At 57.3% G+C, this 15,458-nt stretch overlaps 1 protein-coding gene across 1 annotated transcript; it reads left to right on the top strand.

Moving 5' to 3' along the window:
* Positions 1-3,009: 3,009 nt before the first annotated feature.
* GPR31 (G protein-coupled receptor 31) lies at positions 3,010-3,951 on the top strand (the record flags this gene model as incomplete). The annotated part of the gene is made up of 1 exon (XM_080806624.1): positions 3,010-3,951. One exon carries the CDS (start codon positions 3,010-3,012, stop codon positions 3,949-3,951), a length of 942 nt encoding a protein of 313 aa, XP_080662750.1.
* Between the last annotated feature and the right edge of the window lie 11,507 nt (positions 3,952-15,458).

The following is a 15,458-nucleotide window of genomic DNA, read 5'->3' on the forward strand; positions in this document are numbered from 1 at the left end:
TCAGTGGATTCCAATCTATGCTCTTTCTGTAATAAAACCAAACTCTGAACAGAATAATGTCCAGTGAGTTCTCGGGTCCTTCTAGAGAACTATCAAAACTGGGGGTGGTGTTGGAGACCCCTGACTTAACAGTCGGTGTTTGAGAGGAAGTGGTCTTGTGGGGACTGTCACTCCAAACCCCACCCTTGGCTAACCTCGAAGCGACTGACAGGAAAATCTAATCTAGTCTTCCATCTGCTTATCCTCCGATGTAAAAGAAAACCCAGACAGGAAAAGGAGAATTCAAGTGCGAGTGGTTTGAAGCACAACCACAACTCGAAGATTCCGTTTTCATTTAAATTTAGGAACAGGCGTGTAAGCAAAGCATACATCATAAAAACTTCTCTTTGAGAACAGAGAAGCTTCCTTAATGAGAAGAACATTGAAGAAATAGGAATAATGATTGAAAATAGAGTTTCTGGGGGTAATAAGATTTAATAAGACAAGATCCCAAAGGGAGAAGCAAATAGTGTAAGTTTAAAAGACAGGAAGTAAAGAACAATTCAGTCGCTTAGAAATAAGGAAGATAAATGCGTACTGAGGAAAAGAAGCAAAATTTTAAATTCTGTTATTTTTATTTCCCATATTTAAAAACAAAAATACGTCATTATTAATGTTCGTGCTGTCTAACGAGCTGGGCCATCTATGATTTAGAAGGTGTTCGGCATATGTGACGTCAGCAGTTACGGGGTCGCTCTGAAACTCTGTCAATGTCTTCAACGTGTTGTGAGGAACACATCCGAGTCACTTGCGTCCCTGAAGAATTAGCTGCCAGCTTCCTGGGCGTCCTCCTGTGCCGACAGCGGTTGCAGAGATGAGGCAGGTGGCCTCCGGCGACCCTCCCCGGGAGCTGGCCGAAGCTGTCCACAGTGAGCGTGCGGCCGGCGAGCCCCTGTCCACAGAAGACATCGCCACGGCGATGGGACACTCCCACAGTCTGGATGCTTGGACAACTCTGCCAAGGTACCTTCTTAGAAAACAGAGAGACAGGTGAGCCTGCCTGGTGCAGAGCTGGGTAATGTGTCGGCCGGGGGTCCAGCTGGAAAGGAAAACTCTGGGTCAAATCACCTGAAATCAAGTGAAACCAAGATTTCAATGACCCTGGTGGGATTCTGGAGATGTGGCCTTTTTGTGACACAGAAGGGAACCGTGGCTAATTGGGAGACAGCAGAGCCATGCGGTCGAGACCCCCGGCTCTGGTTGGACTCGGGGCCAAGGGCCGTTTGCTGAACTATGACCTTGAGCAAAGAATGAACCTCTCTGGGCCTCCACTTCTTCGTGCACGACACAGACCTTAACACTGACCTACCCCCCCCTCACTGCTGCCTGCGCCCCACGACAGCGCGGGCGGGCGCGTGGAGGGCCACACACCAGACAAATGTGCAGCAAACCTTAGTAGCGATTACTGCTGAGACGTTTCTAGGTCTAAAGTCTGGTCTCCGAAGGGAAGACATCGGAGCACCCTTGATGACGGGCGCAGAAGGAAGCTCGATGCTGGGAGCAGAAGGAGTTTTGCTGCCGTCACACGGAGGTCGACAACGGCAGCGGAAAGTGGCCCCGGCACACCCGGGTGCGGCATGCAGGACGGTATTTGTGGCAGAATCTCAGACACGCATGACCCTGCGAGGTGCTGTCACCTTCACTTCTCACTCAAGACGCCGGAGCACAGGAGTTCCTTTGGTTCCCCCAAATCACACTGCCGCTAAGTGCAGAAACCAGAGGTAGAATGGAAAAATACTTGACTCCGGAGCTCAAACCACACTAAACAGAACCAAGATAAGTGAGGCTGAACAGTGGGTCAGGACCCAGGAGAGTGAGGGTCAACAGGGGGTCAGGACCCAGGTGGGTGAGGGTCGCAGGTGGGTCAGGCCCCGGGTGGGTCAGGACCCAGGTGGGTGAGGGTCAACAGTGGGTCAAGACCCAGGAGAGTGAGGGTTGCAGGTGGGTCAGGACCCAGGTGAGTGAGGGTTGCAGGTGGGTCAGGACCCAGGTGGGTGAGGGTCGCAGGTGGGTCAGGACCCGGGTGGGTCAGGACCCAGGTGGGTGAGGGTCACAAGTGGGTCAGGACCCAGGTGGGTGAGGGTCGCAGGTGGATCAGGACCCAGGTGAGTCAGGGTCAAGAATGGGCCAGAACAGAGGTCAAGCATGGTCCACCATGGGAAGGGATGACTGAATTCATCTTGTATCTCGTGACCTTGACTTTCTGGCGGAATCTATGCATCTTGATCTAGTCATCAACTTTATTTCTCTCAAGGCCAATGGAGGCTGACAGGTCTGGATCCTAATCCAGGTCTCGTAGGAGGGAAGGAAGCGCCTCAACAGAAAAAAGAAAAAAAAAACGGACAAAATAAAAGAACAATCGGAAAGTGGGCATCTGTGAGCGACAAGACCGGGCCACCCAGAGCGTCTTCTGCGATGCCCGGGACCAGGTCTGGGTGCCCATGTGTGACACGGGGCCCGCGCAGGAGAGCCTCAGTCCGCGTCCCTCCCCTGGGGCTTCCCCACGAGGCGTATGCTAGAGAAGCCTGTGGTTTCCGTCCTGGTCTACCCGTGTGAGGACGAGGCGTCAGGCCTGCAGAAGCTGCTCGGGCTCCACGGGCAGCGGCCGCAGACGTGTCCCTGTGCTCCCCAGACATCCCGGACGTCGGCGCTCAGCGAAATGCCGGATGAAATAAAGCGAAACACTGTTTCCCCTTTTCAGGGCAAAACAAAAGAGAACAAAACTGCAAGGGATTTTTCCCTTCCCCACTGATCCTCTTTCCCCAAACAAATTTTAGTTTGCTTTTGACTTCACCCTGATGCTGGTTCAGTACTTTTTCTTGCTGAGAAAATGCAGAACTCCTTCAGATACCCTGGGGCAGGAAAAAGCGCGTTTCTCTCATTTCGTGGGAAGGAGCCTCCCCGGAGCCCGGGCTCTCGGCGCCCCACGGCTCTCAGGAGGGATCCAGCGGCAGGGCCGGCGCCGTCGCCATGCCCGCGGCCAACTGCTCGGTGCCCAGCGCGGCCGTGGAGGTGACCGTGGGCGCGCTGCTCGTGCTGGAGTGCGTGCCGGGCCTCCTGGGCAATGCCGTGGCGCTGTGGACCTTCTGCTTCCGCCTGAAGGTGTGGAAACCCTACGCCGTCTACCTGCTCAACCTGGTCGCGGCCGACCTCCTGCTGACCTTCTGCCAGCCCTTCCACGCCGCCTTCTACCTGAGACGCAAGACCTGGCCCTGGGGACACGCGTCGTGCCAAACCCTGCTCTTCCTGCGGGTCCTCAGCCGCGGGGTGGGCATCGCCTTCCTCGCGGCCGTGGCTCTGGACCGCTACTTCCGGGTGGTCCGCCCTCGGCTGAAGGTCAACCTCCTGTCCCCGCGGGCGGCCTGGGGGGTGTCGGGCTTCGTGTGGCTGCTGCTGCTCGGCCTCACCCACCAGAGCCTGCTCGTCTCGGAGGCCGCGTGCCCCGGCCCGGAGCCCCGGGGAGGCGCGTCCTCCCGCCCGCTCTGGCAGGAAGCCCTGTTCTTCCTGCAGTTTATCCTCCCCTTCGGCCTCATCCTGTTCTGCAACGCCAGGGTCATCAGGACGCTCCGGAGGCGCCTGCGAGAGCCGGACAGACAGCCCAAGCTGCAGCGGGCCCGGGCGCTGGTGACGGTGGTCGTGGTCCTGTTCACACTGTGCTTCCTGCCCAGCTTCCTGGCCCACGTCCTGGTAGCCGTCTTCCGCGGCGCGGGCGGCTGCGGGGTCCTGGGAGCGATGGTGCACGTGTCCGACGTGGCCAACGGCCTCAGCTACCTGCAGAGCGTGCTGAACCCGGTGCTGTACTGCTTCTCCAACCCCGCCTTCAGATACTCCTACCGCAAGGTCTTCAACACCCTCAGAGGCCGCGGCAGGGAAACTGAGGCCCCGGCGGACATCAGAGACTCCTACTCCTGAAGCCGGCCAGCCCTCCGGGCCCGGGGGTCACGGGAAGGGCGGGGATCTGAGTGCCGACGACCAGCACTGAGGGTTGCGGGGAGAGGAAACTGAGGCCGCACCCCAAGGAGCGGGACCCACGCGTCGGCACCCCTGCGGCCAAGCTTGGACCCACGCGGTCTGCGGGATTTCCTTCTGCTCGTCTGCCCCATCAGACGGCAAAGCAGAAAAGCAAGCGGGAGCTCCTTTCCACCCACGACGATGCTGACCTGGAAGCAGGCTGCCGCCACGTTCTCGTGGGAGGTGTTCTCGTGGGTCCGTCACGGGAGCAGGGAGGCTGAGCCGCGCTGCCCTCACTCTGTCTGGTCTCGGTGAGTTGTCCACTTTCACTGTCCCAGGAGTCCGCTCCCCCCACCGCTGCACAGACCTGCGATGGCCGACCCGGGAAAGCGGCAGGCGGGGCTCAAGGCCACTTTCGGGGGTGCGCACCTCACTGGGCTCCCCGCTCGGCTCTGCGTGGCACACCGTGTTTCTAGTTTGTAACACTTCGCTTCGTCTGCATAGATGGTACATGATGCCAGAGACAGCGCAGTTCCCTCGTCTATTATAAGAAACACCTTCCTACCAAATTTCTCAAAACTGCTGCCAGAATGTCTCTCTTGAGGTCTGAATGTCTAAATGCTTTTGAAACTCGTTCGGCTTCCCGGCTCCGAGAAGTCACCGTAGTTAATGCCTCGTGGAGAAGTGCACGGTGCCAGGCACCAAACTGCGCATGAATTGGGGCTTTCCAGCTGCCGGCGGGGCCCACCTGGCACAGAGGGGCCCCCGGGGACCTGCCCAGTCCTGGGAGGCCAGGCAGGGCCAGGAGCCCACCTGAGCCCAGCCCCGGCTCTCCTGCCACGGCCGCATGGTCTCACGTCATGCTCTTAAACGATGCCCCACGACCGGAGCTCACGAGGGTGGCAACAGTTTGAAAGTCTCCTTCCTGACTGCTTTGTCTCGTTCTCTGTTCAAACCTGGCCCCAGAAGGGACGCCCCAAGATGCTTAGAGGAGGGACAAGGTCTAGCGTGTGAGGAGGCCCAGCCCGTCGCCTTCCCGGGACCTGCCCCTGCCTCGTCCGCGCGGACAGACCCTGCCCTTCCCCGGGCCGCCCCGTGACCTTGGTAACATCCAGGGTGAAACGTGGTGCCTGAGGCCAGAAGAAACGGCGACCCTCCCTTCTGATCGTTCGCCTGCCAGGGAGTCACCTTCTCGGAAGCAAAGTTACGACGCAAGCGGGTCCCTGCTGCTGTGCTCTGCCGAACACGGTCCCCAGAGGGCAGTGAACCGGCTCAGTGAGCCTGGCTGCTGCTGGCCGGCGTCAAGTCCTCTCCAGTGAGTGGATTTCAGGCCACTGGCCTGCAGCTGCGGCCGGACGATAATGCGGGAGCTTCGAATAAAATTCTCTGCCCTCAACACCGTCTACACCGCGCCGTATTCTTGCCGTGGGCTCAGGGCACACGCCGTCCCACATGATGATACTTGTTAAAAATCTAGCATTTAACATAACCCTTTTCCATGTCATGATAAACTCCCCACAGGCTTTCCTTACTCTATCCCCTGTAATCTGTCCAGATGGTTCTTAAACATTTCCCCGAAGATGGACACTGAGAGCTGGTGCCCTCTGCTCGGGTGAATCAGGCTGTGAGGCCACACAGCCCCCCGGAGACCTCGCTGCGGCCCTGCCCACACCGGCCGCATGAACAGGCTCCCGGCCCAGCGCCAGGCTCTGCAGAACCTTCCCGGCAGGGCTGTCTCTGGGATCCTTGCCGGGCGAGCCAGCTTCATCCAGGAGCTCAGCCGTGGGCTGCACTCCCTCCCCCCAACCCCTGCTCACTAACCCGGTGACCGGGGGTCTCATCCCGGCAGAGCGCTGGCCCTCCTCTCTGCTCCTGCCCGCCAACAGGTGGGGGACCCAGGATCTCTCAGAACACCCTGACGCTTTGGCCAAACCCAACTTTCTGACTCGGTCAGTCTGGGGAGTCCCGGTGCCCCCGGGTTTTTGAGCCTCTTAGTTAACTCCGGGAACGTGCAGCCGGAGCCGTCTGCCCTGGGTGAGTGGCCATGGTCAGGGCCCTTGGGTCGGCTCCCTGCTCTGCCACTCCTAGCTTTGAGACCTGGGACAAACCACTCAGCCGCTCTGAACTTCCCTGGTCTGTGAAATGGGGGTAACAACACCCGACCTGTGGGATTATTGCACGGAGTGAGGAAGATCACATATGAGACGTTGAGCACGGAGCCTGGCGAGCGTCAGCCCCCCGTTCGGGTATGACGCTGCCGTTTTCAGGTGACCGGTCTAGTCCCTCGACTTTCTTTAATCCCCGAGCAGACTGTGTGCCCTTTGGGGACAGCGGTTTGCCTGTGCACCCCCAACACGGGGCCTGAAGCGGGACAGGCGGTCAGTGACCTGGAGGTCGCAATGTTCTGCTAACTCAAAGGTTTGTTAGGATTCTTTCTTTCTGGTATGTCCTTTCCAGATCTCTGTGAGGCTTCCGTCGGCCCCGAGCGTGATTCCACACATCTCTGGGAGGGGACAACATCTCTGTCTGTCGTCAGGTTCCAGATCCAGTGACCCCGCCTCTGAGGACGTTTCCCTGGGGTCGTGTCCTGTCACTTCCCTCACAGAAGCCTCAGAAAGTTGTCTTCTTGAAGACATACGGGGAGGAAGGGGGATCTTGTCCTTCTCCAAACTGTTTTCTCTGAGTAAGGAAATGAGTCAGAAGGAACGTGTGGACAGGCGGCCGACGACAGGCCCCGGAACCGCAGCGACTTTGCTGTCCGTAGCGAGTTTTACTTTCTTTTCTTCATTGACTCGCTTCTTCTACCGCAGCAGGTGCTCGGTCTCGTCCGTGAGTCTGGCAAATCTCAGCGTTGTCGGGAAGGACGGCCGGCAGCCCAAGTTCCAGTCTGAGCGATGGGTTTCTTTCCCTACTCAGAAGGGACTATCAGTGTTTTCAAATTCTCTTAAGGTCATTGTTTCCCCTAAAATCCAGTAGGCCACGGACCCCTCCTTGGCCAAACAGAAGTCCTCCGGGTGCGGGAACATTCGAAGCTCCGTCTTACTCCCCACCCACCCTTTCTGGTCCATCTTCTGAGAGGACGCTTCCTAAAGCCCCCTGACCACACCCCCAGCACCCCACACGTTTCCCACCCCGCCCCACCCTGCAGGCCACCCGCTGGTGCTCACACCTGCTTTCCCCTCTGCGTCCCCTCCCTGAAGCTTGGAAAATGTCCACTTATCTTTGTGTCCCCAGCACTGGGTACAGGGCCTGGCACATGGCAGACACGGACTACGTTTATGGAATCAATAATAAACACATGAACAAATTAACCTGATTTAAAGTTAACAAATTAACTTTCTTAATCATCTAATAGGTTTTATTTGGAATTCTGGATCCAGAGGCAAACTTAAAATATCTTTAAAGGGTATTCTAGGAAGACACTAATACAGATGAAAACATGATGACTTTTTGTCCTCTGTATTTTCACAGTCACCTCTGCCACTAATTGAGTCAGACTGTGATTTATTCAGGGCTTGGGATCATGAACTGTGTATCTCCCTGCGGGTTGGGTCAGCGACTGTCACAGACTTCTAGAACGCACCCCAGTGTTCGTGGACTCCCCAGACTGCCAGCCCTGCACACCCCCCTCTGTACGATGTACATCATGTGAGATTTGCCGTCTTAGCCGTCTTGTCACGGTGCAGAGGCAGCAAGGGTATTCACACTGAGGTGCAGCCATCACCACAGTCCATCTCTAGAACTTTCCTTCTTCCCCAGCAGGAGCTCCGACCCACCCAGCCATAAGCCCCACCCCCGCCCCCCTCTGCTGCACCCCGCCTCCTCTCTGTCTCTGGGGCCGCCCCGCAGGGCCCCGAGGAGCGGGGACGCGGCTCTGTCTTTCTGCTGCTGCTGGCTCACTTCCCCGACGCCCGCGCTCCCCCTGCTCGTGGGCACGGCCTGCGTTGCTTCCACCTCTGGGCCCCCGCGCGGTGCTGCTGTGACCGCGGGTCCCCGCCAGACCCGCCTCCAGCCCCTCCGAGGGCGTAGGCTCCAGGGCGACCTCGGGATCGTGTGCGTGTCTAGCGGCCACTCCCGGAGGATTCGCCGCCGCCGCTGTCCGCGCGGGGCTTCCCCAAGGCATAGTCCCGCCCGCACGCTCAGGGTCCCGGCGCCGCCCCCTCCGCCCCGCACCTGTTTCTGGGGCGGGGGCCGCAGCTCCAGCCTCGGGGGTGCGCGGCGGACTGGTACCTCTGACCAGAAGTCCCCGAACCTCAGAGACGAACAGGAACCCCTGCCCCGGGTGCGCACACGACAGCCAGGCCCGCGCTGGGGCTCGCTGGGGGGGCCCCGGATCTCACACCGTAGCCTTCCCATCAGACGCACCGGCCACGGGACCGCCCCTGTGAATTCGGTCAGAGCGGCCCTCGCCTGGATGGAGGGGCCCACGGAGCCCTTCCGCGCGCCCCAGCGCAGCTGAGCGGCCCCCAGCACCCACCCCTTGCCCCGGCTCCCTGCAGACGGCCCGCACCTGCTCCCCCTGCGCCCGCGGCATCCGGCCGCTGCCCTCCAAGCCCGGCCCCAGCGATGCCCCTCCTGCACGACCCTGGCGGCTCCAGCTCCCCTCCTTCACACAGGGGGTGTGAGGGTGTAGACGGTCTACACCGCCGACAAGCGCGCGCTGTGCTTCCGTAACCCCCCGCGGCCCGAAATAGTAAACGCACCCGCGGAGCCTCAATAATAACCCCTTTCCGTTTGCAAGACCTGGGGGGTCGGCAAGGCAAGTCCTGATTCCCCGTCGGCAGCTGAGCAAGCTGGCGCCCCGCGGGGTTGGGAGCGCGGCCGGAGCGCGGGTCAGCGGTGGGCTGGACGGTGGCGCGAGCCTGGGCGTCCGGCGCCGGTCGGGGTGACGGTGTTCCAGGACTGTCTCCGCCTTTTGCCTTGCCCTTGGGCTGTCATCGCTTACTTGTATTTTGATTTTCCTCCTACCCGGGGGCGTCCCGCTAACCGGCCGTCCGGGAGGAGAGACGCGGCGTTTGCTAAGCACCGCGAGTCTGTGCCCACCGTGGCGGGCTCGCGATTCTAGAACATTCCACAGCTGATTCGCCAGCGCGGCCCCGCTGTACCCCCTTGTGTCCCCTTGTGAGCTGGCGTCCGTCCCCGCGAGCTGCGGTCCTCCTCCGTCCCCGGTGTGCCCCTGCGGACAGGCCCAGATGCGCTGCGGCGGCGCGGAATTCCCTGCAGGTGCGCGGAGAAAGTAGAGAGAGAGAAGGCGGAGCTGGGCAAGGGGAGGACGCGGTGGTCCTGGGCCCCCGCAGGAGCCCTGCGTACCCGCTTGTCGCTGACAAAGCTGTGTGTGCCCCCTGTGGGTAAAGGTTCGCGAGAGGCCAGCCTGATCCGGGGACCCCGAGGAAACGGAGAGAGGCTTTGAGGGAAGAGCTTTGGTCGCTAGAGGACAGCGGGAGGCAGGCCCCTGGGTTTCTAAGGAAGGGACAGGGATGTGCTCCGGGACTGGGGTCTGAGGGAGCCGGACACGCCGGGATGAAACCCCAGCTCCTCCTCTTGGGCAGGTCACATGCAGCCGGGAGCGAGCCTCATGCTGGCGGCTCTCCTGCCTACAGACGGGAGGACAGCCTCCGGGCCCCAGCCAAGCCCCTTCCTCCTCCCCCTGCTCAGGGCTCCCTGTCCAAGCCTTCTGGAACCTGGAGTCCTTCCCACAGCTGGCCGGCTCATTCCGCCTCCCTGCGAGGGCGGTGGGAGACAGCAGCATGTCCCCGGGAGGGGAATTAAGATGACTTAGAATTGAATAGTACTAAGACGATTAGGTGAAAAGAAAACTTAGAAACACCAGAGATGCTAACCAAGCCGGGCTCCAGGGCTGCCCTCTCCTGTATTGTGTTCACCAAGCACACCACAACGTGAAACGGTTTTTTAGTGTTCTAGTCAAGGATAGCAGCAGGAATGTTTGGCCCAAAGTATATTCTTTTTTATTTTTTTTTAAAGATTTTGTTTATGTATTTGACAGGGAGCGAGGGGGAGAGAGAGCGTGCACACAAGCAGGGGGAGCAGCAGCAGAGGCAGAGGGAGAAGCAGGCTCCCCGCTGAGCAGGGAGCCCGATGCGGGGCTCGATCCCAGGACCAAGCGATCATGACCTGAGCCGAAGGCAGCCGTGTCACCGGCTGAGCCCCCCAGGCACACCTCCAAACTGTATTCTTACTTTTTAAGTTAAACTGACTGAATACGGCACAGTGGGAACTGGGGCAAGAGGCTGGGCTCACAGTGTCACGAGCATCCCAGTTACCAATTTCCTTCCTTCCTTCCTTCTGTCCATCTATCCGTCCTTCCCTCCCACACCCCAGGTGTTCCGGCCTCTCTCCCACTGGCTGGGGAGATCAAGGGGCCACATTTCCGAGCTGCCCCGCAGGCCCTCCACCCCAGGAGTGCTCCTGGCCCCCGACTGTGGCCGCCGGGAACACCCGGGAATCTTCCCTCCGTCAGTCCATCCGGGGGAGGAGCACAAAATGCTTTCTGCATTTTCGCTCACAAAGGACGGTTGGCCCTGATGGGTCACTTTGAATCCGGGGAACTGAGCCGTGACGTTCCTGCCACCGTCCCCACTTGGCATGTGCAGCAGCTTCTGAGAACAAGCACGCGGGGGAGACTGATGCAGGGGACGGCCCAGGGGACGGCGCAGGGGATGGCCCGGTGCCCCTCAGATCCCGCAGCCCTGCAGACAGGCTCAGAGCAGGGGCCAGCCGGCATGTGTGGCGGGTGACCGTGCGGGGGAGAGAAAGGGAGAAGCAGCAGACCCACACCTCACAGGGTCCCCACACAGGCACCACCCCCAGATCTAGCAGCGGGGGCCTGGGGGTCCCGGGTGTGCCTGCTGTGTAGACTGGTAAATGACTGTCTGTAACCAGCTGCCCAAAAGCCACATTTCGGCCTACAGACAGATTTTCATTGGCTCAAAAGGTATTTTTACATTTTCATATTATGTGTAGTTAGAGCAGCAACAGCACATTTTTAAAAGTCTGGATTTCCAGCTCTTCTTGGAAACCGGAAGATCTACCGGGCTTGGGCACTGACTCCCCGTGCGTCCGTCGGCAGGGGTGTGGCCAGGCCCACGAGGTGGAGTGTACCTGTCCCATGTCCACCGGTGTGTGTCCTTCCGGTGCCCGAGGATGCCTGCCCTGTGGTCCCTCTTCTACGCTGCACTGTGTTTCCCATTGTCCTGTGCTCCGTAAGCCTGGTGGCTGACTTTCTTTGTCCACTTGGCCAACCATGGTGGTCAGTGGTTCATCAGATGCTAGTCCGGTGTTATGTGAAGGTGCTTAGTGGGTGCCGTTAACATCTGTAGTAAGGTGTCCAAGAGCAAAGAATAGGGGCCTCACGAATGTGGTGGGCCTCACCCAATCAGGTGAGGGCCTTAAGAGCCCGAACTCTGAAGGTGCCTCGAGACTGGGACTGGAACTTGCAGCCTGCCCGCTGAGCTTCAGACGTGCCCCTCCCACAGTGACACGTGAGCCACATCCTTGAAATAACTCCCCCCGCCCAGGTCTGAATACCCATGTCCTGCAGGCTCTGGGATAGTCTGCAGCCCTGAGGGACAGAAGGAAGACGGACTCTGCCCTGCTGCCCCACGCTCCCACGGAGCGGAGCAGCGATCTTAGTGACATCTGTCCGCACAGAGCTTCGGGTTCGCTCTGTCCCTTTGTTCCAGCTACGCTCACCTCCAGCTCCCCGCTGACATCCATATACCTGTACCAGCTTGAGGGCAGTCCCCAGTCCCCAAAGCTCGCCATCTGGTTTCTCTTCATCATCAAGCTGGTGGTCCTCATGCCACAGTCACACCACGCTGGGTGAGGCCACTGCTCGTCCAGCACTGCTAAACACGGAAACTGACACACACGCGGCTTTGTTTTCAACCTCGGGACGGAAGCTCACTCTGCTCGGAGATCAACACATTCGTATAACGCTTTTCAGATCCTGCCAGGGCAAGAAAAAGAGCCGAGCCCCCCCCCCCCCAAGCCTACCCACATTTCACACCTGCGTGAGAGAGAACCACCAACTCTGAGCTCAGCGCTTTTTTCAGTTAAAACACACCAAAGGCATATTTAAAAGTTAGAAATATTTCTAAACTTAAAAAGCACAGGCAGCAGGGACCCCATGTGAGCCTGAGCGGGAGGCCGGGGTGCGAGCGCAGCGCACGTTCTAGAGAAGATGAACGCGTCTCTGGGAAACGATTCCTCGAGGCCGCGGGGAGCGTGGCTCCGGGGGGGCGTGAGATGTGGGCCCTGGTTTCTGGCGTGCAAGCGGCTCTCAGATGGAGGAAACTCCCCAACCCTTTCATGAATCATCGTTCTCATTTTCACTAGAACTCGGGCCCGATCACACTTCTGAGGTTGAAGACCGATGAGTTGCATAACAAACCCATTAGTAGAATTCTTAACCCGGAAACGCTCCTGCGATTATGTTATCTTACCCACAACACACAAAAAGCTATTAGAGCTTTTGTTTTATTCCAAAACATGGCGTTTCTTTGACTTCAAAAACCAGCATAAGAAAATTTAAGAGTGAGCGGTCTAGAAAAACGCACTGCTTACTTCTGTTATACAAAAGCAAACACTCTGCAAATAAGGGAAGGAAACTGAAAATGGCCTAGTGCCATTCCCTGGAAGCCGTGCTGACTTAGTAATCTCATTATCTGAGAATTCAGTTCCCCACCTGACATTTAAGTGGTTGGGAGGGACGATGAAAACGAAGAGGAGGGGTGCCTGGGTGGCTCCGTCAGTGAAGCCCCTGCCTTTGGCTCAGGTCATGGTCTCAGGGTCCTGGGATCGAGTTCCATGTTGGGCTCCCTGCTGAGAAGGGAGTCTGCTTCTGCCTCTCCCTCTGCCCCTGCCCCTTGCTTGTGCGCACTCTCTCTCTCTCTCTCTCCCTCTGTCTTTCTGACAAATAAATAAAATCCTGGGCGGGGGGAAAAAAGAGGGTCATGAGCAGAGAGGGAGACCGAGTCTGCCATCCTCGGTGGGGGGGCACGCAGCCCGTACAACCAGGACCCCCGATCTCGTTCAGACCCCAGCTTTGCATCTTCTCCTGGTGGGAAGGGACTTCCCAGGCACTGGAGGTTGTGCCCACCCCGCTCCACATCCCTTGGAGAGCTGCTGGCTGCCTTGGTAACCATAGAGACCATCGACAGCCCGGAGAAGCCTGGGGTGCTGGAGCTGCCTGGTGAGTGGCTGGCCCGAGGGTCTCCTTCAGTTGGCAGATACTGACCGATTCCTTAGCACCCAAGGGGGGGAGCCCAGGGTATGGGCGTCCCGGGGAGAGCAGGAAGCCACATCAAACCTACCAAGCCGCTTCTCTGCGAAATGTGGCATTCAAAACCGGTGTCCCACGTCTGTGCTCAGCTTATTATTATTACTAACCACGGCTTAAAAACCAGAGGGTCAGGAGTGTGCGAGACCCACAAGGGGCCGTGACCAGGGGCAGCTGTGGGATACAGGGGAGACGCTCTCAGACCAATAATCAACCCACTGCAGACGTCTTTGCCTCCTTTGTGGAAAATGGCAGGGCTCTCTCTGCCCACAATGCCCTCGGGGCTCTGCCCGCCAAGGTTGGGAGGGGGAGTAGAGCGTGGGAGGAGAGCTGGGGAGGAAGGTGGGGCCTGTGGGGTGGGAAGCACCCTTTGGGGGAGGGGGACCGCCAGGCCTGGGTGATGTGCCACTTGGCCCGGCTAAGCCCTGTAACAGTAACAATAAAAGGCAGGTTGGCTCAGACACGGTTAATGTCTTGCTCACATTGGAGCGCCAAGGGTGGACCGGCCAGTGGGACTTCTGCCGCCCCCAGGTCACCCAGGATGATGCCCACACTGGTACCCAGTATCTCTGGCTAGAACAGAGTCACCTGGCTGAAGGCGGTGGGGTGCGTGGTGTCTGCCACAGGGATACGTCACCTGTAGCCCACAGAGAGCTTCGATGGGAGGGGACAAACAGCTGATGACAGACTATCAAGGTCATGCACATTTCCATAGTTGAGACCCCAGAGATCCCGCTCCTGGACCCGCTGGTGGCCACTGCGTGACCCTCTCCATGTGACTGAGGGACGGCTCCTTTGAGAGGCTCTTCCCAAAACTGAGGCTAGGCTCCTGAGTCCCCCGTCCCCCATGGCACTGGCAACCTTGGACAAGGGCTCTCCAGAGGGGACCCCCGTATATCTCCCATCACACCGCACAGACCAGAAGCCCTAGGATCCTCCATGCATGCTGACCTCCCCAAATGCCACACTACTCCTCTGTTGTCCAAACAACTGGGGGGCAACAAACCAGATATCCCCAGAATTTAGAAAGCTAACAAAATGAGGGTTTAGTTTAAGAATTTTAGAATTAATTTCTGGTGAGTAGATTATATCTCTTCCTTTAAAAAAAGAAAAACGATTTTTATTATTTAGAATACCCTAAAGTTTAGATTTAGAATACCCTAAAAAGTGTCCTAAAATATATACTTTAAAGTATATATAGATACTATATTTTCTAAATCCTTTAGAAAACATAGACACGTTTATAAACACATATGCATGCACCAGGACCAAAACAAACAAGCAAACACCGGAAAACCAAAACATAGGTAGTCACGTAACAAAATAAATAAATAAATAAATAAATAAATAATAAAAAAGAGCCAATCTGCTATTACATGAGTATTAAAGGCAATTTTTAAAAGTGAACCGCAGCAATCCAGCAATCAGATTTAAACTTAGTAACTATCTCAAGGGTTTTCTACCAACTGTAGAGGATCTAGTAAAAGAGTTTATTCATTTTGTATATTTGGGTTTTTTTCTGTAAAATAGATTTAGTCACTGCAAATAAACGTTCTCCTATTAAAAATACCAGATCTGAGGGCGCTTCGGTTGTTTTTGTGCATCTCCACTCACCAGGCGCTCTTAGGTTATCTAGTCTCTTTCTTTTATGCCTCTTTCCCCTTAGAACCGACACTTTAACAGAGAGTCTCGGGGCGCCTGGGTGGCTCAGTGGGTTAAAGCCTCTGCTTTCGGCTCAGGTCATGATCTCAGGTTCCTGGGATCGAGCCCCGCGTCGGGCTCTCTGCTCAGCGGGGAGCCTGCTTCCTCCTCTCTCTGCCTGCCTCGCTGCCTACTTGTGATCTCTGTCTGTCAAATAAATAAATAAAATCTTTAAAAAAAAAAAAAAAAAAAAAAAAAAAAAAAAAAAAAAAAAAAAAAAACAGAGAGTCTCCGTTGCCTATTTTGTTACTTTTCCTTTTGTTTATTCCCTCAACCAGAAAGTATAGCCCCGAGGTGTGTTAAAGCGTTACGGGCTCTCACGTATCTCAAAGCTACTTTGTTACTTTGTGTGCAAACAAGGCGCGGCGGGGGGGGGGGGGGGCGCGGCGGGGCGGCAGCTCTCAACGCGCCTGCGCCTTACAGAGTCGGCCCCTTCCACCCGAGCACGCCCTTCGCTGTCGCCTCGTTC

The sequence above is a fragment of the Martes martes genome, assembly GCF_963455335.1.
Source record: "Martes martes genome assembly, chromosome: 6".
Classification (NCBI taxonomy): domain Eukaryota; kingdom Metazoa; phylum Chordata; class Mammalia; order Carnivora; family Mustelidae; genus Martes; species Martes martes.